Source organism: Actinia tenebrosa, unplaced genomic scaffold, assembly GCF_029948245.1.
Source record: "Actinia tenebrosa isolate PJP-AT-01 unplaced genomic scaffold, QUT_ActTen_1.0 PGA_scaffold1__47_contigs__length_23844297, whole genome shotgun sequence".
Lineage (NCBI taxonomy): Eukaryota > Metazoa > Cnidaria > Anthozoa > Actiniaria > Actiniidae > Actinia > Actinia tenebrosa.
Window position 1 is genome coordinate 3,964,351 of NW_028292578.1, and position 25,748 is coordinate 3,990,098.

At 39.3% G+C, this 25,748-nt stretch overlaps 2 protein-coding genes across 6 annotated transcripts in view; one reads left to right on the forward strand and one right to left on the reverse strand.

Annotated features, from left to right (window-relative positions):
- Window positions 1-5,520: 5,520 nt before the first annotated feature.
- Window positions 5,521-12,015, reverse strand: LOC116295257 (uncharacterized). The gene has a single exon (XM_031703029.2). The coding sequence runs from the start codon at window positions 12,013-12,015 to the stop codon at window positions 5,521-5,523; it is 6,495 nt and encodes a 2,164-aa protein (XP_031558889.2).
- Window positions 12,016-12,372: 357 nt separating this feature from the next.
- LOC116294245 (5-hydroxytryptamine receptor 7) overlaps window positions 12,373-25,748 on the forward strand; it is a 31,518-nt gene continuing 18,142 nt past the window's right edge. The window contains exons 1-6 of one of the 5 annotated variants that reach the window (XM_089032357.1): window positions 12,373-12,636; window positions 12,713-12,795; window positions 13,238-13,530; window positions 14,580-14,789; window positions 18,097-18,153; window positions 18,464-18,627. The gene's annotated coding sequence lies outside the window, so the exon portion shown is untranslated. Of the gene's footprint in view, window positions 12,796-13,237; window positions 13,531-14,579; window positions 14,790-16,938; window positions 17,184-18,096; window positions 18,154-18,463; window positions 18,628-25,748 lie in introns of those variants that run through there. The other 4 variants (XM_089032358.1, XM_089032359.1, XM_031701802.2 and 1 more) reach the window with 4 other exon arrangements.

The following is a 25,748-nucleotide window of genomic DNA, read 5'->3' on the forward strand; positions in this document are numbered from 1 at the left end:
CCGAAAACACTTTGATTTCCCAGATGGGCCAAGGATCTTCCCGATACGGTGAAAGACGTCAACCATCTGTTTGGTACACGACCTACCCTTGCCAAAACCGTGTTGGAGGAAATATAACTAGTACTGGTGTTGCAAAATAGGATAGATAATATCGAGAGCACATCTCTCCAGCACTTTGCTAGTAACCGACAACCAGGGAAATTGGTCGATAATTATCTACAACATTCTTATCACCCTTCTTATGAACAGGAGTGACATTGGCTTCCTTGAAACCCGATGGAAGTATGCCTGATGATGATGACTTGAATAAGGCGCAGAGCGATGGAGAGAGAGCGTCCGCGCATTCCCTAAGCACCCTAGGAGAGAGAGAGAGAGATCGTCAGGGCCAATGGTCTTATTTTGGTCGAGATTACTTAATACTGATTTAACCTGGGAGATTGATAATTGGAGAACTCTTAATGATAGATTCGCATAATTGGCATTGCATTCAAAACTACTTGTATGCGTATAGTGATTGAACACAGAAGGGAAATATCTATTAAATAGATTAGCTTTATCCAAGGAGGTACATGCTGCTAAACCGAGAGCTTTGATTATACCTCAGGGTAACGTACGAGGCTTGTTTTTGGTCTGAAAAATGGACCAAAATCGCTTAGAGTTACTATATAGGTCTGAGCTAGCATTGCATATAAATTGAAAGTGCCTTTCCTTAACTAAGTTCTTGAGCTTATTAGTTAGTTTGCGTAATTCACCTCTCAGGTATTCAGACCCAATGCGTTCCAGCTTCCGCCATACGGTGTTCCTCTTGTCTGACAGATGAATGATATCAGAATCGATCCATGGTGGAGAGAGAGAATTCCTGACATTGACTGTAGCGGCTTGGGGTCACCCTTGCTGTCAACTAGACCCGCGGTTACGCCGCTTGGGGAGAAAGGCTTAAACACTGTAATCCATACTCGATTCTTTATTGTAATAATGTTGGATCACTTAAAAACTCTTTCCTCCCGTACAGTATTCAATCTAAAGCCACGAGGCTGAAACATTATACTACGCTAATAGTAATTGACGAAGTGACGTAATCGAATAAACAGCAAATCATTTACATGGCTCCCCTAAATTGATCCTTCAATTTATAATCAGTGACAATGATCTCAAAAATTAACGTATAGTAATGTCTCTTCCAGCGATTAAGAGGGCGTCTCTGTAACAGCGTGCCACTCGATCTGGGCTCGAAAAATAGATTTCTTTTATATTCCTATCATCGAAAGTACTATCTATCCTCACTACAAAATTGCAGTTAGAATTGTTCTAAATTCTTTTTTCCACCCGCTATGCGAATTTTTGTCCATCGACCCCAAATCAGTGAAAGACGCCGATTTTCGAGGTCGGCCGAGGGCTATTTTCAAAGTCTATTTTCTCGGGTTTCTCTGCACATAAAAGCTAATTTTTCTATCCAGAACTTTAGTCTAGGGTAACTTCTGCATAAAAACAGTAATAGTTTTTTTTGGAATGCGCGAATTCTGAAAAATAATCCTAACTGATCGAGACTACTGAAAGCGTGACATGGAAAGCTAAGATTATGAGACCTCGAATATTGCAAATTTCTCATTTGTGGCACCTAATCCAGCCCTAAAATATCATTCAACCTTGAGATAAGAAGCTATTTTATAGATGTGTGCAATAAAATTTGCGGCACATTGCGTTTCTACGAAATAAGCTAAGTTTCAAATTGTTCTATTTTCAGTTATTTCCTTGCGTGACACGACAGGCCGTTGGGTCTGTGACGGCTACTTCTTTGCTCATTATCCTCAATACCATTACCTAAAATATAATATGATGAATTAAACCTTAACTTTACAATATTTGTTCCATTATAAAAGATTTCAATAATCTACGGCTTCATTTAATAGTGTTTCTATAAGCTGTTTTGAAATTTCACCGCACAGTAATTTTTTTTATTTGAATATTTCGAGGTCGGGAGGTCAATCGCTATTTGTTTATTTAATTATGTTATTGATCAACTCTATACTTATATTAGTAGTACTTGGAATACTGAATCCATGTCTTTGTACTAAATACCAGTGAGTTAGACTAGGAAAAAATGAAATAAAATAAAACAAAATAACAATGCATAATATTTTTTTAAAATATACATCTTTTAAATATAATACAAATAACCATTATTACAAATACAAATATATATCTAAGAGCGAAATTCAGTCCGAGAGATATGAAACTATATACGATGGGCTCCGCCGAGAACCAGACGAAGCTTCTTATATATCACTTGTTCAAGAGACACCTTCAACACTTAGCATGAGTTGGGCTCTAAAACCAAGAACCGGATTGAGCTGCTCGTTTTACGGAAAATGTGCGGTCGTATTTGACAGCAAAGTTTAACCTGGGTGAGATGACTGGTAGAAAAGCAGACCCTGAACAAGTTGCCGCGGAAATGCGGTGCGCGAGAAATAAGAACGATGAAAGGCGCTTTGAAAGAGAAGAATGGCTATCGAAGACCCAGATTGCAGGAAACTCAATTAGACCCCCCCCCCCAACTCAATTAGACCCCCCCCTGCTGTTACAAGAAATTGATCATGAGTATAGCATATTGGCCTGCAACACCCCATTATGACACGTACGATCTTTGCGCCTACTATATCAAAGAAACAAGATCTCAGCCTTCAATGTTGCAATGCTGAAAAAAATACTTAATCACTTTGAAGTACAGTTTAGATCTAAAGACCTTAAAGCAGAGCTCTTGCGTTTGGTTGGGGAAGTCATTAAGGAATGCAAGTGTTCTCCGCAGTAGAATCAGTAGTGCTAGCTAGCTATACCGCAAACCGGTTGGCTCAGCTAGTTGGTTGAGCATCGGGACTTTCGTGCGGGAGGTCGTGGCTCGAGTCCCAGCTTGACCAACACTCAGGGTCTTAAAATAACTGAGAAGAAAGTGCTGCCTTTGTAATTACATCTGCAAATGGTTAGGCTTTCAAGTGGCTCGGATGACCACTTTAAATGGCGGTCTTGTCCCTCCACAATCATCATTACTAACCAACATCGGAAGGACGTAAAAGAACCACTGAGGACGTAAAGAAACCCTGGCAGTGACCACCCTCAGTGCCTACACTTCATACTAACCATCTCTCATGCTTGTAAATTGCATAAAAGCAATCTGTCATTAACAACTCAATGTAGAGCGCCTTTGATTATATTCATATAGAAAAGGCGCTATATAAATTCATAAGATCATTGTAACATTTTATCTTAGTTCAGTGAGTACACGACAGGGGCGGCGGAAGCTGAACATTGTCCATTGGAGGACTTGGAGGAGCACGTCAAAACAGCCTGTACTGATTGACTGTTTTAAAATCGCCTTGAAAATAATGTTAGTTCCGAACCCATGAAGATAACCAAAGAATTTGTTTTTGTAATGAAGATGATGACGATGACGATGACGATGACGATGACGATGACGATGACGATGACGATGACGATGATGATGATAATGATTTATTAAATTATAATAATAATAACAATAATGATGATTATAATAATAATAATAATACAACAAAACAACAACAAAAGAAAAGGCCGTCCAATAAAAACATCAATAAGAACAATCTATCAAAGATTTCAGGAATATCAACCATCACAGATTTTGAAAGAATGCTTTAGACGCAACCATAATAGCTTGGCTTCAAAGTAGTTGAACGTACTCGAGTAGAGTGAGAGCTGAATGTTTCTCTAAGAGAAATGAGCAATACATTGATTCATTGATTGAATAATGGTAATAATAATAATGGTTTATTTGAAGCATATCTACAAGGTAGCTCTATGTCTTCAAAATTATTGGAGGAGCCAGTACCCGCAACCCTCACTTCCGAACCGCCGCCCCTGTATGATCATAATTTTCACAATCACTTGTTCTGTAGTTATGAATGAATTCATACGTTTGATTGCACCTGTTGCAAAAATCGTCATCTCAGCCGAAGAACAGTCAAGACTGCAAAGTATTTTTCGAAAAAATGATAGTATATGGAGTTCGAAAATATCGGAAGGACGAAATACCTTTTCACTATAGAAAATGATGGATAATAGTTGGAGTGACGGTTTTCCCCGCCATTTTGACGAGTAGGCAAGGAATAACAAGGCCAGGCTACTAAGCTCCATACATTTCTTGTAAATTTCTCGAGCGTGACGCGACACCTCTTCAAAAATTCTCTTTTTTACAGTTTCAAACTTTATGTATAGAAAAACCCTTCCAGGATCTGAAAGGTAAGACTATAACATAATTGTAGCGTGAATATCTAGCTTCAGAAGGCGTTATTTAGCTTAATATTAGCCGATGTTTGTCAGGGCTTCGACCGCGTGGCGTACGTGAGCGATCGAGCATGCAAATCAAAACAAAGATATCAATGGTATATTTCCTACAACTTAAAAAAAACTAGAAATATTCAGCTCTACAAACAAGAACAGTTCTTAGTTTTGGATCTTTTTAGGGTGTTTGGAGATACTACTAAGCGAGGATTTTTTTACTAAATTTACTATAATTAAATAAACAAATAGCGATTGACCTCCCGACCTCGAAATATTCAAATAAAAAAAATTACTGTGCGGTGAAATTTCAAAACAGCTTATAGAAACACTATTAAATGAAGCCGTAGATTATTGAAATCTTTTATAATGGAACAAATATTGTAAAGTTAAGGTTTAATTCATCATATTATATTTTAGGTAATGGTATTGAGGATAATGAGCAAAGAAGTAGCCGTCACAGACCCAACGGCCTGTCGTGTCACGCAAGGAAATAACTGAAAATAGAACAATTTGAAACTTAGCTTATTTCGTAGAAACGCAATGTGCCGCAAATTTTATTGCACACATCTATAAAATAGCTTCTTATCTCAAGGTTGAATGATATTTTAGGGCTGGATTAGGTGCCACAAATGAGAAATTTGCAATATTCGAGGTCTCATAATCTTAGCATTCCATGTCACGCTTTCAGTAGTCTCGATCAGTTAGGATTATTTTTCAGAATTCGCGCATTCCAAAAAAAACTATTACTGTTTTTATGCAGAAGTTACCCTAGACTAAAGTTCTGGATAGAAAAATTAGCTTTTATGTGCAGAGAAACCCGAGAAAACAGACTTTGAAAATAGCCCTCGGCCGACCTCGAAAATCGGCGTCTTTCACTGATTTGGGGTCGATGGACAAAAATTCGTATAGCGGGTGGAAAAAAGAATTTAGAACAATTCTAACTGCAATTTTGTAGTGAGGATAGATAGTACTTTCGATGATAGGAATATAAAAGAAATCTATTTTTCGAGCCCAGATCGAGTGGCACGCTGTTACAGAGATGCCCTCTTAATAGTGTCTTTTAAACCGATAAACAAAACAAAACAAAATGTGATAAAGAGCAATAAATGAGATAATATTCAATCTAAAATTGTTCATGAATTAGCTTGTTTTGCTGCTAGGCTCCTCTGGTGGGGAATTCCCCGTACTGTGGCAGCGGGATACTCATCACTGTTCATTTTGGCGTACAAGCAGCACTAGCTTGTGGATAGGACGATCAAGATAGGTAGGTGCGTTTATCTTGTTTTCTTTGGAGTTGTCTGCCATCTTCAATCGTACCTTTCTGACTAGACCATCATCACTGGGGAATGTCTGTGCTATTCGAGCTAGGCGCCACTGCGATCTGGATTGGTTTTCGTTCTTCAGGATCACGACGTCTCCAATTTCTAGGTTCGTCCTTGGACGCTCCCATTTCTGTCTCTCTTGCAAGGCATAGAGGAAGTCCTTGCGCCATCTAGTCCAAAACTGATTGGCCAAATGCTGCACCCGCACCCAACGTTTCCTTGAGTACAGGTCCGCCTGTTGAAAGTTACCTGGAGGAGGGAGGACTATTTTGGATTTCTGTGTTAGCAATTGGTTTGGCGTGAGTACTTCCACGGAGTCTGAAGGTGAACTTCCAGTTGTAGTCAATGGACGGCAGTTTACGATAGATTCTGCCTCCACCATTAATGTTCTCAGCGATTCGTCGTCTAGTTGGGTTCCGTGGCTGCGGAGCAACGTCGTCAGCACGCTTCTGACAGTGCGAATCTGTCGCTCCCATACTCCGCCCATGTGACTGGCATGGGGCACGTTTGGTTTGAAGTGCACCCAGTCACACTCATCCTTCAGTAGTTTGGACCTTATCCTGTCGTGTTGTAGGTCTTCCATTGCAGCGTGTAGTTCGTTCCTTGCTCCCATGAGGTTAGTCCCTTGATCAGATCTGAGTTGGCGCACCGGACCTCTTCTACCCACGAAGCGACGGTAGGCATTCATGAACGAATCGGTTGTTAGCGACGACGCTGTCTCTAAATGGATCGCCCGAGAGTTCATGCAAGTAAAGAGGACGCCATAGCGTTTCAGCTCCTTTCTGCCTTCCTTTATGAGCCAAGGTCCGAAGTAGTCAACGGCACTGTATGTAAAGGGGGGTGCCTCCTTTACTCTATCGTCTGGCAAGTCCGCCATTTTTTGTTGTTCCAGAGCACCTCTTGACCGTCGGCATATGACGCATTTGGATAGCTGATGTCCAACAACGGAAGCACCGCCAATTATCCAATATCCTGACGCTCGAATTTCAGCGTGCGTTGTTGTACGACCTTGATGGCTTATCCTGGTATGGAAATGTCTGACGACCAATTCCGTGACATGACCCTTCTTTGGTAGGATAGCCGGATGCTTGATATTAAACGCTACATCTTTGTTGCTTAATCTTCCGCCGACTCTTAGAACGCCTTCCGTGTCGATGAAGGGATCGAGTCGATATATAGGGCTGCTCTTCTTCACTGTGGCTGGTTCCTTGCCTTGATTGCGTAGGGTCTCAATTTCTTCTTGAAAGTTGCTCAACTGTTCTGCGCGAATTATCTCCGATTCTGCAAGCTTAATGGCCTTGACATCCACGTTTGGCTTATCGTTGGCTTCGTTCCTTGATCTGAGCTTGATTCTCTGTTGGAATTTAGTGATGGCAGCAATACCGTTCCTGACTTGATGCCAGTCTGAGAAGCGTTTGACGCGGTCCAGTAGGCTAAACTGTTCTTTTACTTTGACGCGGAATACGGACGCTCTTTTAACTTCAGGATCATCGGCAGGGATATCCAGGACCACTGGACCATTTGCTGGGTTTTCTATGTCATTCCAGAGGAAATCTGGTCCGTTCCACCATCTTGAGTTGTTGATCAACTGTTGCGCTCCCATACCACGTGACGCTTCGTCAGCTGGATTCTCCGCTGTCTGGACGTACTTCCATTGAGCTGGTGTGGTGCGATCTCTTATCTGTTGTACTCGATTGGCGACGTATGTATGGAACCTGCGGGCATCGTTGCCGATGTACCCGAGCACCACCTTGCTGTCAGAGTAAAACGTTTCTGGGATGGTGCTGTAGGCAAGTTCTTTCTTTAGGAATGCGCTGATGTTCACGGACACTAAGGCTGCTGCGAGCTCTAATCTTGGGACCGTCACTGGCTTTAGAGGCGTCACGCGAGATTTCGCCATGGCTAGACTACAGTGTATCTCGCCCTTGTGATTCCTTAACTTCAAATAGGAGCATTGACCATATCCACCAAGGCTGGCATCGGAGAAATTGTGGAGCTCAGCAGACTCGATCGTTCCAAAGTTGGTCGGTTTATAACATCGCGGGATCTTGAGATCCTTCAGGTGGTGCAGGTCATCCCTCCATTTCTCCCATTCGGCTTGTAGCTCGTCCGATAGCCTTTCATCCCATCCCAGATTTTCCTTGCACATCTGCTGCAGAATTTTCTTGCCTTTGAGAACGAATGGTGAGACTAATCCCAGGGGATCAAATACGGAACTCACCGTGGATAGTATCGATCGTCTTGTGAGTGGCTTGTCCTTAAGCTCTATACGGAACTGGAACTGGTCGGATTCCACGCACCACTGCACGCCTAAGGCTCTTTCTATCGGCAAGGCCTCGCACTTGAGGTCAATTTCTTGGATGTTCTTAGCGCGTTGTTCTGTTGGTAGGCCTTCGAGGACTTCCTTGCTGTTGCAGGTGAACTTGTGGAGGTTAAAGCCTCCCATCTGGCACATTGCCTTTGTTTTCGTTATGAGCTCATTTGCTTCCTTAACTGTTTCCACGGACTTTAGACCATCATCGACGTAGAAGTCGTTGCGCACGAAGTCGGCAACTTCGTTTCCGAACTCCTCTTCATGATCATCGGCAGTTCTCTTCAGTGCGAAGTTTGAACATGCTGGGGAGGATGTTGCTCCGAACAGGTGCACGGCCATTCGATATTCCTTGACTGCCTTCTCTGGATCACCTTCTCTCCACCAAAGGAACCGCAAGAAGTTTCTGTGGTCAGGCCTGACGTTGACTTGATGAAACATTCCTTCAATGTCGCACATAAAGGCCACGGCTTCCTTTCTAAAGCGGCAAAGCACGCCGGTCAAGTTGTTTGTCATGTCTGGACCCTGTAAGAGACTGCCGTTCAAAGAACTTCCTCGAAATTTTGCGCTAGCGTCGAATACCACTCTAATCTTCCCAGGTTTTTTGGGGTGATAAACGCCATGATGCGGGATATACCATACTGTTCCATCGTTGATTGAGAGCTCTGCTTCGGGGACTTCCTCGGCGAAGCCCTTACTTATTACCTCTTGCATGAAATTCCGGTAATGTTCGCTATAAGTTGAATCCGCATCGAAACGCCTTTTGAGGTTGTTCAGACGGCTCAGGGCCATCTGTCGGTTGTTGGGTAACGATACCTGGTCAGTCTTCAAAGGTAGAGGTAATTCGTAATGACCGTTATCTAAATGCTTGACACCGCTCTCGAGGATTTTGATAAAGTTCATTTCATCGCGGGACAGGGATTTTTCTTCTGATTGATTCGTACTGCTCTTCTCGATAAAGTCCGTCATGAACATCTGGTTTATCAGTGCAGGAGAGATAATCTCTTTGGATTCTGTTTGAAATGTGATATGACATCTGTTGTCACGGATGTCTGACTGCGTGACTGCACGATTGGTCGTGTATAGATGATCTTCATTTTCTAGTCGGCTGGGATCCACTGAGCCTATGATTCCCCATCCTAGCGCTGTCTTCTGGCCGTATGGGTCGTCCTCTCTGCCTGGTATGACGTCACGCGGTTTTATGGCACGTGGGCAATTGGAACCTATGAGGATTCCAACTTCGACGTCTTCCCTGTAAGGCATCAACCGTTCGGCTATTTGCTCTAAATGAGGCCAGTCACGTGCCACTTCTGGTCTTGGGATTTGATTGCGTCTTGCGGGAATGTTGTCAAGTGAGTACGCACCTGGTAGAGGTATGTCGGCATTTTCACTTAAGCCACATACAGTTAAGCCCCTTATCTTCATACACCTTTCCACGCCTTCACCCATCACCGTGCCCACGCTCAGATCGACGAGTGGGCCGGTTAGGGATAGTTTCTTCACCACAGAGTCCTTTATGAAGCAAGCATCTGATTGGTCGTCTAGAAGAGCATAAACTAGCAGTTTCCGCTCTGGATCAGATGCATGGTGCAACCATACTGGGACTATCAGTGAGCTGACAGAGTATACTTCATCTCTTGGCGAGCTCTGAATGCGATTCGATGTTTTGGGGCTGGGAGGTTCCTTTTCTGCATGTCGCTGTTCACGTGGTACATAAGTTTCCTCATGTAATGATGTTGGGTGAGGTCCCTTGCACTCGTCGCAGGAAACCTTCTTACGGCACACGTTGTTCTTGTGACCCCATCTCAAACAGCCAAGGCACCGCCCAGCCTTTATTATGAATTCCTTGCGTTTCTTTTGTGTTAGTTTGAGATACTGGGGACATGTTTCTATGTAGTGTGAATCCTTGCACATTGGACAGGTGGGACTTCTGGGATCTTGCCTTTTCTCATCGCTTCTAGAGGCTGTTTTCGTTGCGTGAGATACACTGCCGTAGGGTCTGGTACGGCCGTCGTGCGCACTGTTCTTGTGTTTAGATTCACTTTCAGCCTTGAAAGCGCGCATGGAGATTATGGGGTTGCAGGCGATTCTCGCTTCATTTTGGATGAAGCTGCAGAACTGTGAGAACGGTGGATAACCGGCAGTTGGAGTGTCCTGGTTCATCCAATGATCCACTTCTCTAGCCCATCGGTTGACGAGGTAAGGTGGCAATTTCTTTACCATTTTCTGGTTTTCGTCAGGATCGTTTAAAGCGTCCAGGAATGAAGTGGTGCGCATTGCTTTTAGCGACTGGTTCAGAAAGTCTGAAAACTTTCGTAAGCTAACACCATCGTTGGGTTGGACCTTGGGCCATTCGTTTATTTTCTTTCGGTAGGCATTCGCGATAAGGAAAGAATTTCCGTACCTGTTCTTCAGTACAGCCTTGGCCTCCTGATATGCTTCCTCCGTGTCTAAGGTGACATACCCACTTATCGCCTCCTTTGCTTCACCTGCTGTGTACCTCCCAAGATAGTACAGGCGCTTCGCCGGCTTGGTAGTTTGTTCTTCCACGATGGTCTGAAAGGACTTTAGCCACTTGGGGTAATGAAGCAAATCTCCACGGAATATTTCAGGTTCTGGGAGTGGCAGTGAATCTCTTGTTCGCCTTTCACTCAACAGATCAGCCAGTTGCATTAGAGGATTTTCTAACTGTGAGGGTTTCGGTGATTCCTTTGGAGGTCGTACTGTACCAGTCGTGGCTGCATTCCTATCAGGAGGAATTGTCGGCTCCGGGATCGCCTTGCTACGCAGTTCGCATGGGGGGTAGATTTCCTCGTTTGCCGACCACGGTTGTGCAGCAGAAGCGGTAGGGACCGGTGCAGCGAAAACGTCTGTTCCTTGCGAAGCATGCTCAAATCCTTCCATGGTGTGAGCGTTCGTGTATCTAGAGGCCGATGGGGAGGCGGATGGAAACTCGCGGACTATCGCGCTATCTATTCCGCTGGGCAAGAAGGAGACTTGTGTGACTGGCGGAACGGTATCACGTGACTGTTCAGCTGTTGTGGCGAATGGATTGGTCACGAATTGAGGCTTAAGCTGGAGCGATTTTGTCGGTGACTCGGTGATATATGTATAGTATTTATCATTTTCGCCAGCGGTTTGCGTTACCGCTGTTGATTTATCGACTTTACTAGTGTTTATATTAGGCAATAGCGGAGGTGGCATGTGGAATGCAGATTTTATGGGAGAATCTATGAGAAGCTGATGGTGTATTTGGTCTTGTACGGTGATCGGGGTCGAATTGTAGTTAGAGACAGGGTTTGAATGCAACGGAGGAGGATTATATTTGTCTAATTGAGAATGCGTGACTGAATTGACTTGACCTTCTAAATATTCTTCTAAGCGTTCCTGTGAACAGTTTTCACTAGGCAAATCCGCAAATCCTATGCCTTCGATATCGAGGAGAGCGTTCATTTCGGCCCGTGCTATTTCATATCCTTTTTCCAGCTCGAACTTTTTGAGATCTTCCCTTGTTTTGTTAAGCGCTGCTCTTTGTCGACGTTCTACATCTGCTAAATGTAACTCAGCTGTCAGCCTCGCTAATTTTGTTGCCATTTTTACCTTTCGTTCTAAAAACGAAGCTGTCGATGACTTTGAGCCACTCGATTTTTGCGATCTTTGCGATTTGCTACTGGAACTTCCTAATATTGACGGCGGCGCGGAATTCTCTCTCTCCTCGGTTCGTTTTAGTTCCAAAATTCGGTTATTTGCCAACTTTAATACTTCGTTGTGTTCCTTAAGTAAGTTCTCAAATTTCTCTGCGTGTGAGTTTACTTCTGTGCCTATATCTTCTTCGTTTCTTAATTCTGATATTCTATCGTAGACGGACGAGACGATTTCCCATCGCGTTTCTAGATATATCCTTTCGGGTCTTAATTTCTCGGGATCGTCGCTGTCAGATATTATATCCCTTAGTTTATTGTGTTGTTTTGACCATTCTCTCTGAGCATTACGAAACTCGATCTCGATTAGCTGTAATTGATATACGCGTCCTTTCTCGGTCTGTATTCTTACTCGTTTTTCTGCCATGATCAGTTCGCTAGGCCTTGTTTCAATCCGATGGTTTTAACTTGAACGTTTTGATCGAAAGAGTTTTTACTGTAGCGGCTTGGGGTCACCCTTGCTGTCAACTAGACCCGCGGTTACGCCGCTTGGGGAGAAAGGCTTAAACACTGTAATCCATACTCGATTCTTTATTGTAATAATGTTGGATCACTTAAAAACTCTTTCCTCCCGTACAGTATTCAATCTAAAGCCACGAGGCTGAAACATTATACTACGCTAATAGTAATTGACGAAGTGACGTAATCGAATAAACAGCAAATCATTTACATTGACTTTGGGTATGTTAGCGTCATGCAATTCATTTAAACACAAGGCCAAGCCAGGTGGACCAGTTGGAATTTATATCACTAGCTTCCAGCGCTTGATCTAAATTGGCTTTGATGAGATCAGGTCTAAGCTTGTCAAAGTTTGCCTTTTTGTAGTTGTATAAACTTGACGTCAAAAGTTCTTTTTCCTAGATCCCTTGACGTTGATCTTGAAGTTGATTGCTAGATGGTCTGTGTCTACGGTTGACTTGAAACACTCTGGAGTACAAAAAAGTTCGGGGAAATTGGTTGCCACTAAATCAAGGGTATTACCATGTTTGTGAGTAGCAGTATCTACTACCTGAGTCAGCGAGAAATCGTCCAAGATGTCACAGAACCGATTCTATAATTCGCAGGAAGAAGAGTTCAAGCGCCAGTTAATACCGGGGAATTAAAAGTCCCCAAGAAGTAGAAGATGACTAAAGCCACTTGAATCAAGGTTAGGTTATGTAGGTTTAGGATCTTGTAAATGAATCATTCTCCGTGGGAGGCCTATAGGCAACAATGACAGCAATTTTAGGAAACCCTGAGATGTTGAGCTCACAGATCAAGATCTTAATACCGCTACTTAACTCTGGTTTACTCGAGCAAGATAGATCTTCCCTTGAGGCGAATAGTATTCCACCGCCCCTTTTGCCACTCGAGTGATCAAGCCTAAGCACATTGCATCCTTTAGGCAAGATCTCAGAGTCCTCGACAGAGATGTTGAGCCAAAGTTTCAGTTAAAGCGATTAGACTTGGAAGGCTAGTGTAAACTAAATGTTGGAATTGGACCAATTTGTTAGTAGAAGCGGTGACACGTTTAAGACTTCTACTAGAAGCAAGAGCATTCAGGAGTAAACAACTCACATCTGAGGGACCATTTACTTCGTTTATTTTAGGGAGATGAAAGGAGGTGAATCTAAAGCTGGTTACAGTCGACGTCGAAGCTGAGAGAACGGTGGAAGACAGCATTGGCTGCACAGCCATTCCTCTGTCGAAAGACCAAGTTGAATAAGTTCTTCATTGGGAATGTGCTGACAGTTCGAGTGGAACCACGACGAGCAACGGTCACAGAAGACTGACTCTTGATTTGATCTACATGGTTGAAAGTGCCGCATGGAAAATTAGATCTTGAATTTTGGCAAGAAAAACGACCTGTTACAAATACATTGTGTCCTATTTGGCTTTCAAGGTATGTCACATGTCAAAAGTTTAAGCTGGCTTATTAAAAAAGTTACTAGCTGCTCTGTATTTTCTAAAACCGGAAACGAAGTATTGCAAAACTTGACGTGCTCTAGAGGGTCATTCAGACCTTGCTGAACCAGATTGTTCCTGAATCAAAACAACTGGTTGTCTACCCTTTTCTGCCCTTCTTTCTATTGCCAATTCAATAAATAACGTGTATAGAATATTTATCCGCCCCATTTGGCATGCATTTAAAAAATAGAAATGAATGAACGAAAAAAGGATACAAAAACCGAACGGAAGGATGGTTGAATGTCTGAATGTGCTTGCCATGGGTTAGTTAGTGAATGAGTAAGTGGTTGAATGTGTCAATGAATGTTGGAAAGAGACGAATGGAATTACAGAGAAAAAGAAAAGGCAAGGAAGGAGAAGAAAGGGATCCAAGATAAGTTTTTCATTTGAAAAGCAAGGCCCTTATTGCAGTGCTATATTTAACAATTACTTGCCAAAGGTGAAGTTATTATTGACTCATAATCACTGGTCGCTCGTTTAAGATCATGCTATAAAAACCTATTACGTCCCTAATCATATTCTTTTTGTAATCACTACCAAATCCTGAATGCAATCTGATTGGTTCAAAGGAGTGAGATTAATTCCAAAATCGCATCCTTAGAAGCTCTTAATCGCATCCTTTTCAGTTCTTAATCGCATCTTTTTGAAAGAACCAACAATCACTGCAGAACATAATTCTTATATTCAGCCAATCAGAGAAGAGAATGATTAGCATTATTTGTGAATATTTAATGATTTGCTGATAAATCGTTTATTTTATACCAGGAAAAACATTATTGATTTACTTCTTCTTCTACATTAAATTGATTATTCTGCACTGTTTATTGTGTCTTTTTCTTGTGTATGATTACGAAAAGGATATGATTAAGTGGTAATTGAACTTCGTGTCGTACAATTTTGGACCAAAACCATACGAGTGATTACAAAATTGCACTCCACTCAGTTCAATTACCATCATACGCAGCAAGTAATTATAATTTTTAGACTAAAATCTACATCAGGTTTACATTTGACCTGCTTGGAACCTTTTTGCCAATTGTTGTGTCTAATACTTGAGTCAAGGAACAACATGTCCAAAAGTATATGGGAGGCATAGGTTATCGATGACCTGAAGTTGCTCCGATAATCAGTGTCGATAGCACGCTCCACATACACAGCCGACAAAAAGGACCAATCGATTCTTTTACAGTCAAGGTAAGGGAATAGGTTATATATGTACGGTGAACTAGCAAGATAGTATTTTATTTCCATTTACTGATAATATATGCTTTGTTGGTTGTTTTTTTTACATTATGCTATCTTATAAATATAATTTAATTGCTTCATGTTCGCGAGTAGTTCTTGATTTAAACGAAGAGTTAAATTTGCGTTTCAAGGTCTTTACATACTTCCACATTACGGATATACAGTCAATTTTAAAAACGTTGTCGTCGAGCCTACGCGACTTGACCGAAACGAAACATGAGGAAAAATCACTGAAGAAGTTAAATATTCGTTTCTAAATTGATTTTTCATGCTAGTAATTATTCAATTCACAATTTGAAAGCACCAAAAAAAAAAAAAAAAAAAAAAAGAAAAACTCTCCTTTAACATTTACTGCTCGCCTACGAAGGTTCGTCTTGTAAACCATCAGATATTTTGTTTTCCTTATAATTATGCTAGCATTGTACACTTTAGCTATATTTTAACGAAAAAAAAAAAAGTTGTGTTAAACCTTTATCGAAGCGATTTTCAAGTTGCCAAAAATTACCCAGAATGAACCCGAAATTTATCCGGCATAGTGTGGACGGAGCCTTTAGTAGAAAGTGATATTATTTAGTTCAATATGAATTTAGTATTGTTGGACAGATTTTATTTAGAAATAAGTGTGAGCACTTTATAAATAGCAATGAAGTTTGGATCGCCAATATTTCAATTAAAGTTCAACTGTTTCCTGGCAAAGCCACAAGAAGAAAAGCTAAAACAAATCGCTTTTATTAGATTAAAAGACATCTTACCATGATCTTCCTAGTATTTCTGTACTGCGCACGTCCTGCCCTGTTTGTTCATGTTTTCTTGTGTGTTTTTGTGTTTGTGTTTGTGTTTCATGATTTGTATCGCTAGTGTATTTACGATTGTATTCTTGGATTTGGATACTGCTGTACTGCTGGTGGTTGTCCTTTATATTTCTAACAGAATATTATCTCAAAGAATATTCTCTTGTGTTTGCTGCAACTCTGGGCCATCGTAAATGATGGTGATTATGAAAACAAGCCTTTACATCTTTGGATTCCTTGATAACACAAAGTCTGAATTCTTGTCAGTAGTCACTGATTCCTATTGTTGCTGAAACCCACCTTCAGGATAAAAAGCAACAAAACAAAACTGAAGAATTAGATGCTTTTTTTTATTGTTTTCCGTTGTGTTGACGGAAGAAACTCAATTAGCCCCCCCCCCCCCCCCCCCCAAACTCGATTACCCACCCTAAGCGTTTGGCTTTAGCATTTTAAGCCGCATTTTTCGCATTTTGCTAATTCTTTTTCTCAATTAAAAGTCTGTCTTCTCTGCAGAAACACTGGAAGATGTGTGTATTTATTATTTGATTATTATTTGCTTCCAGCTCCATCCGTACTGAAAAATGCCAGTAAAATATTGCTTCCGCTTTGTTTGTGATTGGTGCAAAATATCACGCCACCAGCTTTTTTCACGTTCTGATCACGTGCACTTGTTTATTTTCATCATTGTTGTCACGTGCAACTTATTTTCCGACCTAACTTATTTCCCGGTCGGGATGACACCAGGGAAAAACGTTTGCGCATACGTGCACTTCAGCACGTTTTCTAAGAATTTTGAAGAGTTTGAGTGAGAAAATAAATGTTGTTTTCTCCAAGTGTACAAAAAAGACAAAAAAGTTCGAGAGTATACTTTTGTCAGACCAAAATACTGTATTAACAAACACAGTAATGAAAGAATTAATCTTAAGTTTCAAGCATGGACGCTAAGTTTTGGCGTTTTCTGAAGTCCTGTTTATCAGTCATGTTTGAAAGTCAAAGTTACTTATGTTTTGACTAATTTGCATACGGATTCAGAGCATGCGCGGACGTTTTTCACTCATGTCGGTCGGGTTACATTTAGGTTTAGCTAGTGTCAAGTGGTCATCTTTCAACCAATGAGAGTGTTCGTTATACCGGAAAATTTCGTAGCTATATAACAATTCCTCTTATTTACAAAGAAGCAGAGGTAAATAAGAGGACATACCAAGGAAAACTGAAGGAAATGTTTCTTTTCTTTTTTTTTTTTTTTTTTGCCACAAAAAAATTCGTAAAAATTTGACTACAAAAGCAAGGGTAAAGTTTTAAAGAAAAAACGGTTTCAATCGCATGCGTGAATTGTTGACGTAATTTATCGGTATGTCTTCCTATTTCCCCCGGCTCCAGACCAATCAGAAAGCGAGAAAATTCACAATAGTGATAAAATTTCGTGTCTTTTAACCCCAAATTTCAAAAACCTCCCATTTTTTGATTGTTTGAATTTCAGTTTTGTTTTTGTTTTGAAAACTAGGACATGAACTCAGGAAATGTGAACATATTTATTCACAGAATTGCCCAGGTACAGTTCGAAACCAACCACTTACCAAAGATAGGCGCCTCTTAGACCTGAGTGGAAAAAAAATAGGCCAACAACACGAAACCTTCATAACACTACTAGTTAAGTCATTATTTGTCCAACGCTCTAATTCTTTCAGGTGGAGATTAAATTACTGAGAACACTTTTCACTTTTAACCGATTATGTCACTTTTCACTTAGTTTTATGGATTTTTATGAGAAGACTCGTGATACTTCACAGTTCAACTTTTAAAAAGCTCTGTAGCAAAGTGGCAGCATTTTGTTTCTTATAACATTTACAGGCTACATATGACAGACTAGCTACATTTAGTATATGTTCGTAAGTGGACTTTGCTTGTGATTGTTGCGCTATAGCTCCTCCTCCTCTTCTTCTTTTTCTTCTTCCTTTTTTATATTTTATATTTTAGTGATTAGTTAAGGCCTAGAGCTAGCTCCAAGAGAGACGAAAGGAAAATCGTAATTTCTGACACCGGTAACTCTAAACTCTAAACAATTTAATTTCTTCTGCTTCACATTTGCAATCATATTCGAATACTTAATGCTACAACGGCAACAAAACAAATAGTTTAAATTAAATTATTAAAATAAAGTAAAATAAAATAAAAATTTCTGCTCAAAAAAGCTATGTTTCCCCCCCGTGTTTTTAATGCATGCACTTAGAATGACATCTAGTGCTCGATTGTAGTGCTTTCGAATTCGATTGATCTCGGTATTCGTAACGTCTTTTAAACTAGTCTATTTTGATTAAAAAGAATATGCTTCATTTTCGATTACTATGGATTGTTTTTAAACTAGATTACCCATCAATATCCAGATATAAAACCTCTATATTGCTTCATAAACTGAACCCGTATTTCATTCAATCGTAAATGAAGACTATTTTTGTGCTCCTCAGATATTTAACGTTACGTCCGTAGTTTCTTGCCTTCCAATTGTGTCAAGCCGAAGTTAGGTACGTTGACTTTGTATGATCATGTCGTTTTTTAGCCTAATATTAGGAACATGTTTGTTTTCATTGAGCTACTGAAGAATATATAATTCTACTACGTTATCTGGTTTTGTTTGGCTCTATCGGGTTGTGTCGATATCGATTTCTGTCAACACTCAGCATGATATTCCATTAGTTGTCATTTTAGTTTTGAATGGCAGAAGAAAAAAAACATTCTGCGCTCTCACACCAGGAAGCAAATGCCATTGATAATGAGAAAGTTGAGAATATATATTCAACTTGATATATATAGACTTTGTTGATTCTTTTTAAGGCGACATTTGCTACAAATGAAATATATGATTGGCCTGGACTTCGGTATTAAAGTTGAGCATACTGGAACGAGTTATGAGACAGAGTATAAATAACTGCTGTGCATCGATTGGGTTTAGTGTCAAATCCTGACCAGCTTACTATCAGCACTTCCTTAATTTGAAGGTATGTTCCGCATTTCGAAAAGGAGATTTTGCGCTCGGTTCCGTATGAGTGGGAAACATACAGTGAACACTGAAATGGATTTTCATTGTCTCCAGTCACTTGAATGTAAAGCGTATAGTTACTGAAGTACGGCTACGAATCAGATGTAGTTTTTCCACTCATACGAAACTGAATCACTCTACATATTTTAATATATTTTTCTTTTCTGTTGAGTAAAATTGAATTGAACTTATTGAATGTAATGATACTGGATTTTTCTTGTGCGTGTGTATGTTTTTGTTGTATGTCTCTATTTTGGTACGTTTTAACGAGAGTTGAGAAATTATTCTCTGTAGCCAAATCAACCAATATAGTAAACGGTTTTGGTATGATCACTCTATGTCGCAGTTTTACTACACATCTACCAGCAGAATGCCTTTTTAGAATCAAGTAAGAAAATCATGTATTCAACTGACAAGCTAATTTATTACCACTCTTTTCATTGCTACGCGCGCTGATCGAGACAACAGTCGCGACAGTGAAATTGGCTCGGCGCCTTTATATTCTCTGATGGGTTTGTAGAATGGAAGTCGTATATTCTTTACTTTAGGCTAACTCTTGGTAAATTTGAACACCAAAATGAGGCTAACCATGAATAAATAATTCTGTAATTTGAGACTTATTAACGTGAAGGTAATGTTTTGCCCATTTCAGACGACATTTCCTTTCCTTGAGAATCATATCTTTGCTTGGATGCAAATTAATCAAAGAATCTTATTCTTAAAGAAGAGCTATGTAGTCTGAAATGGGCAAAGCAAACACCCAAGAAAAAGAGGTCTTTCAAAAGGCATAGTAATATAGTTTAAAAAATTGAAAAGAAAAAGGCTAAATATCACTAATTTCCACAATATTCATCGCAATAAACTAAAAAAATTAATGATAATGTTCAGGTGGCCAAGCATAAACAATATTTTTTCGACAACCTTGAGCTAAGACTTTAATTATATCAAAAATAATTGAGTTTTTATAATTGTATTTTTTGTCCATCAAAATAGGGAAGTGAAAACACCTTAAGTTTGCCGAATGAGAATGAGAAATGCGATGGTTGGCCGGCTACAGGCTAAGTAAGAGTTAATTACCTCGGACGGAGGCAATAAGCCATATACATCCCGAGGGCCGCAGGCCCGAGGGATGTATAGGCTTATTGCCGACGTTCGAGGTAATTAAGTATTTTATTTATCAATTGAGAAGGTTTTCTATCAAATGTTGCTCATTATAAATGCGAACGGTCTATATATAGTTATTAACCGGGTTAATAACTATATATTGACCTCGCATTTATAATGAGGGTTATAACAAAAATAAAGCCTTGTGAATAACAAAGAAAACCGTGTCAATTGATAAATAATATTTGTTTTTTCGAAGCCATGGGAATATGGTCCTCGAATCTAGAAATCCATTTACGTATATTTGTAGCTAGGTTAGCTTAGAATGTCACTAGCGATCATAAAAATTCACCAATGTTACAAGAATACGTAGAGCCTTCTACAATAGTCAAACTCAGCATTTCAGCATTGACGATGCGCTCTTAGGACAGACTCGTACCCAGTTTTTTTTTGCTTCTCATCTACCACAGCATGAGGTCAATAAGACAAAAGAAGCGACTGGTACTAGTCTAGTTTAGTATTACACCTTTTGCTGTTCATTAACCGCAAAGGAATATTCATTGAAGCGAAGAAGCATTGTCATTAGAGCGAACAGGCATACAATAAGGCGAACGGAGTCTCAAGAGTGCGATGGAACGTTCATTAAGAAATTTAGCATTGAATTTGACAATCATGAATATGTTTGCGTGAATTCATTAACGTTTTGGAACTTTCATTAGCGTTTTGGTGCAGACAATAAACCACAACACACATTCAATACAGTGTTTTGGACATTTATTTACGCAATACAATATAAGTGTATTGTGCTTAGTTTTACGATCGTAGATTTTCAAAAACAAAAAAGTGAATTTATCCTTGAATGTGTTCTCTATTTAAACATCTTGGACGATATGTTTACATGTGGTTGTACCATTTTATGCATTTCTGTGGATCTTCATAGGCCCTTAAAAGACGCTAGTCTGACTCATTTGGAAGTTGGTTTATTTGTTGAACCATTGCAATATCCAAAAAAGAGGGATTAAAAAACTCAGAACTGACTTGATATTTGTACCTAACGGCGCTTTGTTTGTACGAAATCATATTCACGGCTTGTAAAAAAAATGAAAAGACAGTTAAAAACCTAAAATTCCTAGTGGAAAATGTACTTATATTGTATTGCGTAAATAAATGTCCAAAACGCTGTATTGAATGTGTGTTGTGGTTTATTGTCTGCACCAAAGCGCTAATGAAAGTTTGAAAACGTTAATGAACTTACGCAAACATATTCATGATTGTCAAATTCAATGCTAAATTTCTTAATGAAAGTTCCATCGCACTATTGAGACTCCGTTCGCCTTATTGTATTCCTGTTCGCTCTAATGACAATGCTTCTTCGCTTCAATGAATATTCCTTTGCGGTTAATGAACAGCAAAAGGTGTATTACCTGGTGTTTACGCATGTGTAGCTTGGAAAAATTACGGCTTAATTAGGTATTTTTAGTTTAAATTGGGTTTTACATAGCTTTCTTTTAGGTTTTACTTTATTCTCATTATTCTTCAACCCATAAGGTGGACCACCGGCATTACACCCACAATTCGATTCCCATGGCCCATCCCACCTCCACCCATTGTCTCTCCCTATAGGTGGTTTCTATATTGATTCCTAACCTAATAAAAGTGGCAGCCATGTTTGATGAACTTCACTAAAGGTGGCTAGAATCGTTTATTTTCGGAATAAATGTGGCAGCCATGCTGGATGATGTTCACCGATAGGTGGTTTGTAATCATTCCTAAGGGAATAAAAGCTGGCAGCCATGTTAGATGATGTTTACTATAGGTGGTTTGTAATCATTCCTAAGGGAATAAAAGTGGCAGCCATGTTGGATGGTGTTCACTGTAGGTGGTTTGTAATCATTCCTGAGGGGAAAAAAGTGGCAGTCATGCTGGATGATGTTTACTATAGGTGGTTTGTAATCATTCCTATAAGGGAATAAAAGTGGCTGTCATGCTGCATGATGTTTACTATAGGTGGTTTGCATTGCTTTGTAAATGAATATAAGTAATGGCCATTTTGCAAGGATAATGTTCTAGAATCTACTAGCTCAAGAAAAAATGACCTACTTAGTTTATATCCTCTTGACTAGCTGAACTAGAGTTGTCAGATTCATATCGGTTCATACATTGCATTTTTTTCATAATTATTTCTAGTAGAACAGAGAATAAAAGTAAGCTTAAGCTTTGCTTATCAAAGTGTGCCTCCAAAGGAAGCAAAGGATGTGATCTTTGACCGGCTTCTCTTAGTATTTCCAAACGCACTTGATGCTTTTATAAACAGAAAAAAATATCATACGACGCTCATTTGTAAGTATTTCAACAGACGAAAGTAACTGAATAATATTTTTCTGTTAATTCTATCGATTTCCTTGTTCGGACTTGTTTAGTACTCGGTTTTTCTAACCATGCTTTGTGATAGAGATTCGTGCTAATGCACATTGCCTATTCTTGTTACTATAGACATCCAGTGAACGTTTTGTCTTACCACAGTAGCCACTGTGTTAGCTCTATTTAGAACTGAAAACAAGCAGGATCAGTTCTGATGTTATTAAAGGAAAGGAACGCTTAACTGCTGTCACGCAATTAACGTTCATTTGAAATTCCAATGGCTTGCGTCACCCTGTTATTTAAAGAAATCATAGCGGAGCTCCCGCGCGAAAGGAGCACCATACTTAAGAAAAAATGGTAAGCCATCGAGTTGATTTTTCATGGCTTGGCTGACGTCACTTCCGTCCGTCCGTACGTCCGTCCGTGTACACGACACAGCAATCCCGCTTGATGTCAAAGCAAAACTACCCACAATTGCGGCTCTCAAATGCACAGAAAAAATCGCTTTAGGACAACTTATAGACCAAAAACAATTTAAAGAATACTTTCATGTAGCAAAGATGGATCAAGAAGTGTTCTTCAGGAATTCAGATGTGTGTTTTTTTTGCAAACAATCGTATATTGTTATTTTTTTGACAAGCTTTTTTCTTGACGAATCGACAAATCAAAGACTTTCTCTCAAAACGTTTTATATTTCTATCGATAACCTTGATTTATTTTCATGCTGGAGGAAATATAACACGAAGAGCATAGTACAACAAATATTTCTATTCAATCTTTGAACATTTCGTTGTATTTGTTTTAAAGTTTTAGAATGATAAATGTTCAAAATATATAGCTAGCGATTCTTTCACGCTTCACATTTGCCTCCTTGGCGTTTATTAAACGAAATTTGATTGGCTAACGATTGAAGTTTGTGATGTATGGAGAATTTGTATTTTGGTATGAGAATCGAATTCAAATAAATATTTATTTTCTTGCAACTGGTAATGTTTTCCATTAGTATTTATTTTATAAAAGCAATAGAAAAGCAATAGAAAACTTTTTCTCTGTGTTTATATAGCATGATAGCAACACTCGGGGGGTTGGGAGAATTCTCGACAGTTATGCAAACCCGAGACGTAGTCTCGAATTCTCCCAACCTCCCCTCGTGTTGCCATCAGGCTATGTAAACACGGAAAAAGTTTTAGTATTGCTTAAATAAAGACCTACTAGACTTTCACTTTAAAGAGCTAAAAAATATTCAAAAACATTTACGAACGCCAATTTACTGCCAAAGAAAATAATCATTTTTGTATTTTGCATTGCCTTTTGCATTATTTTCTATTTTGTCTCATTTGTTCTTGTCAAGTTTTTGGAAAACTGTAATAAAAGACCTAATGAAGTAAACCTCATTTTTTGCTCACCTTAACCAGTTTTCAAGCCTGTTTTTTAGTCTTGATTTGTCCTAAATCTCCAGATTTTCGATTTCAATGAAAGACATCCAAAGTAAATTTCACTAAACCTGATATTGTATTGTATTATCTGTAGTTAGCTTTCGTTTTTTTTTTTAAATAAAAGAGATTCAAAGCCTAAAACTGTCGGCCTTGGAAAACTTTGTCGAAGAATCTTCCAAGAACAAAACTAGCCCCTGGGGGCGGTGGTGAGTTGTGCACAAAATTCCTAAGTAGGAGAGTATACTCGCGCAAAAAAATAAAAAAATAAAAATAAAAAGGAAAAACGATGTAGTGCATTTCGATTCGATTTCACTGATGCATGGTTTTTATTATGGGAGAAATTATCATCATTTCGAATAAAAAATAATTGAAGATTTTTTCCCCGATCTTATTTTTACCTTTCAGTTTCATTCAAATTGTTCTGCCTGTGACTTCGCTTCGCTGCCTGTAGCTTCGCTTTTAGGCAGTGCCAGAAGTTCATAACTTCTGGCAGTGCCTAAATTTATATTTTACTTATCGTTTGTTTTCAATTTCTCGAATCATAATCTACGTGGCCCGGCTACGTGGGCCATTCGGGTTGGTTTTGTTCTAATTTTAAACATGTTTTGCCCATTCAGAACAAAACTTTATCTTTTATAAAGCCTTCCTGTCTTCAGTATCTTGAAGTATTGAATCATCCACAAGTGTTATTTCGGTGACCAATGGTAAGTCAGTCAAATCTGCAGATATAACAAAAAGCCCTTAAAAAACATACGATGATCGTGCTTTTCTTGTAACGAGCTTTTGAACTTAGATCTACGAACTTTAGAACTTTATCTTTTATAAAGCCTTCCTGTCTTCAGTATCTTGAAGTATTGGATCATCCACAAGTGTTATTTCGGTGACCAATGGTAAGTAAGTCAAATCTGATATAACAAAAAGCCCTTAAAAACCATACGGTTATCGTGCTTATCTTGTAACGAACTTTTGAACTTAGATCTGTAGTGTTCAAAAAAATAAAATAAAGAAAAAAAGCTAAAAGGTTCAATTACATATACATCTGCGTTTTGGATTAATTTGTATAGGAAATCGCATGGTTTCGAGTGCACTTTGGAATAAATTTGCACGAGCGGGTTTTCAAAACGTTCAAAATTGCACGAGCCCGATAGGGCGAGTGCTGTTTGAACTTTTTGAAAACCTTGTTAATACACCTTTTGCTGTTCATTAACCGCAAAGGAATATTCATTCAAGCGAAAAAGCATTATCATTAGCGCGAAGAGGCACACAATAACGCGAACGGAGTTTCAAGAGCGCGATGGAACATTCATTAAGGAATTTAGCATAACATTGGACAATCATGAATATGTTTGTGCAGGTTCATTAGCGTTTTCGAAGTTTCATTAGCGCCTTTGTGCAATCAATAGACAAAACCACACATTCAATAACGGTTTTTGGACATTCATTAGCGCAATACATTATTACACCTTTTGCTGTTCATTAACCGCAAAGGAATATTCATTGGAGCGAAGAAGCATTGTCATTAGAGCGAACAGGCATACAATAAGGCGAACGGAGTCTCAATAGTGCGATGGAACTTTCATTAAGAAATTTAGCATTGAATTTGACAATCATGAATATGTTTGCGTAAGTTCATTAACGTTTTCAAACTTTCATTAGCGTTTTGGTGCAGACAATAAACCACAACACACATTCAATACAGTGTTTTGGACATTTATTTACGCAATACAATATAAGTACATTTTCCACTAGGAATTGTAGGATTTTAACTGTCTTTTCATTTTTTTTACAAGCCGTGAATACGATTTCGTACAAACAAAGCGCCGTTAGGTATAAATATCAGTCAGTTCTGAGTTTTTTAATCCCTCTTTTTTGGATATTGCAATGGTTCAACAAATAAACCAAATTCCAAATGAGTCAGACTAGCGTCTTTTGAGTGCCTATGAAGATCCACAGAAATGCATAAAATGGTACAACCACATGTAAACACATCGTCCAAGATGTTTAAATAGAGAACACATTCAAGGATAAATTCACTTTTTTGTTTTTGAAAATCTACAATCGTAAAAGCACAATATACTTATATTGTATTGCGTAAATAAATGTCCAAAACACTGTATTGAATGTGTGTTGTGGTTTATTGTCTGCACCAAAACGCTAATGAAAGTTCAAAAACGTTGAT

Excerpts from the sequence above, each read along its gene's own strand:
- LOC116295257 (XM_031703029.2), bottom strand. The coding sequence starts at position 12,015 with ATGGCAGAAAAACGAGTAAGAATACAGACCGAGAAAGGACGCGTATAT.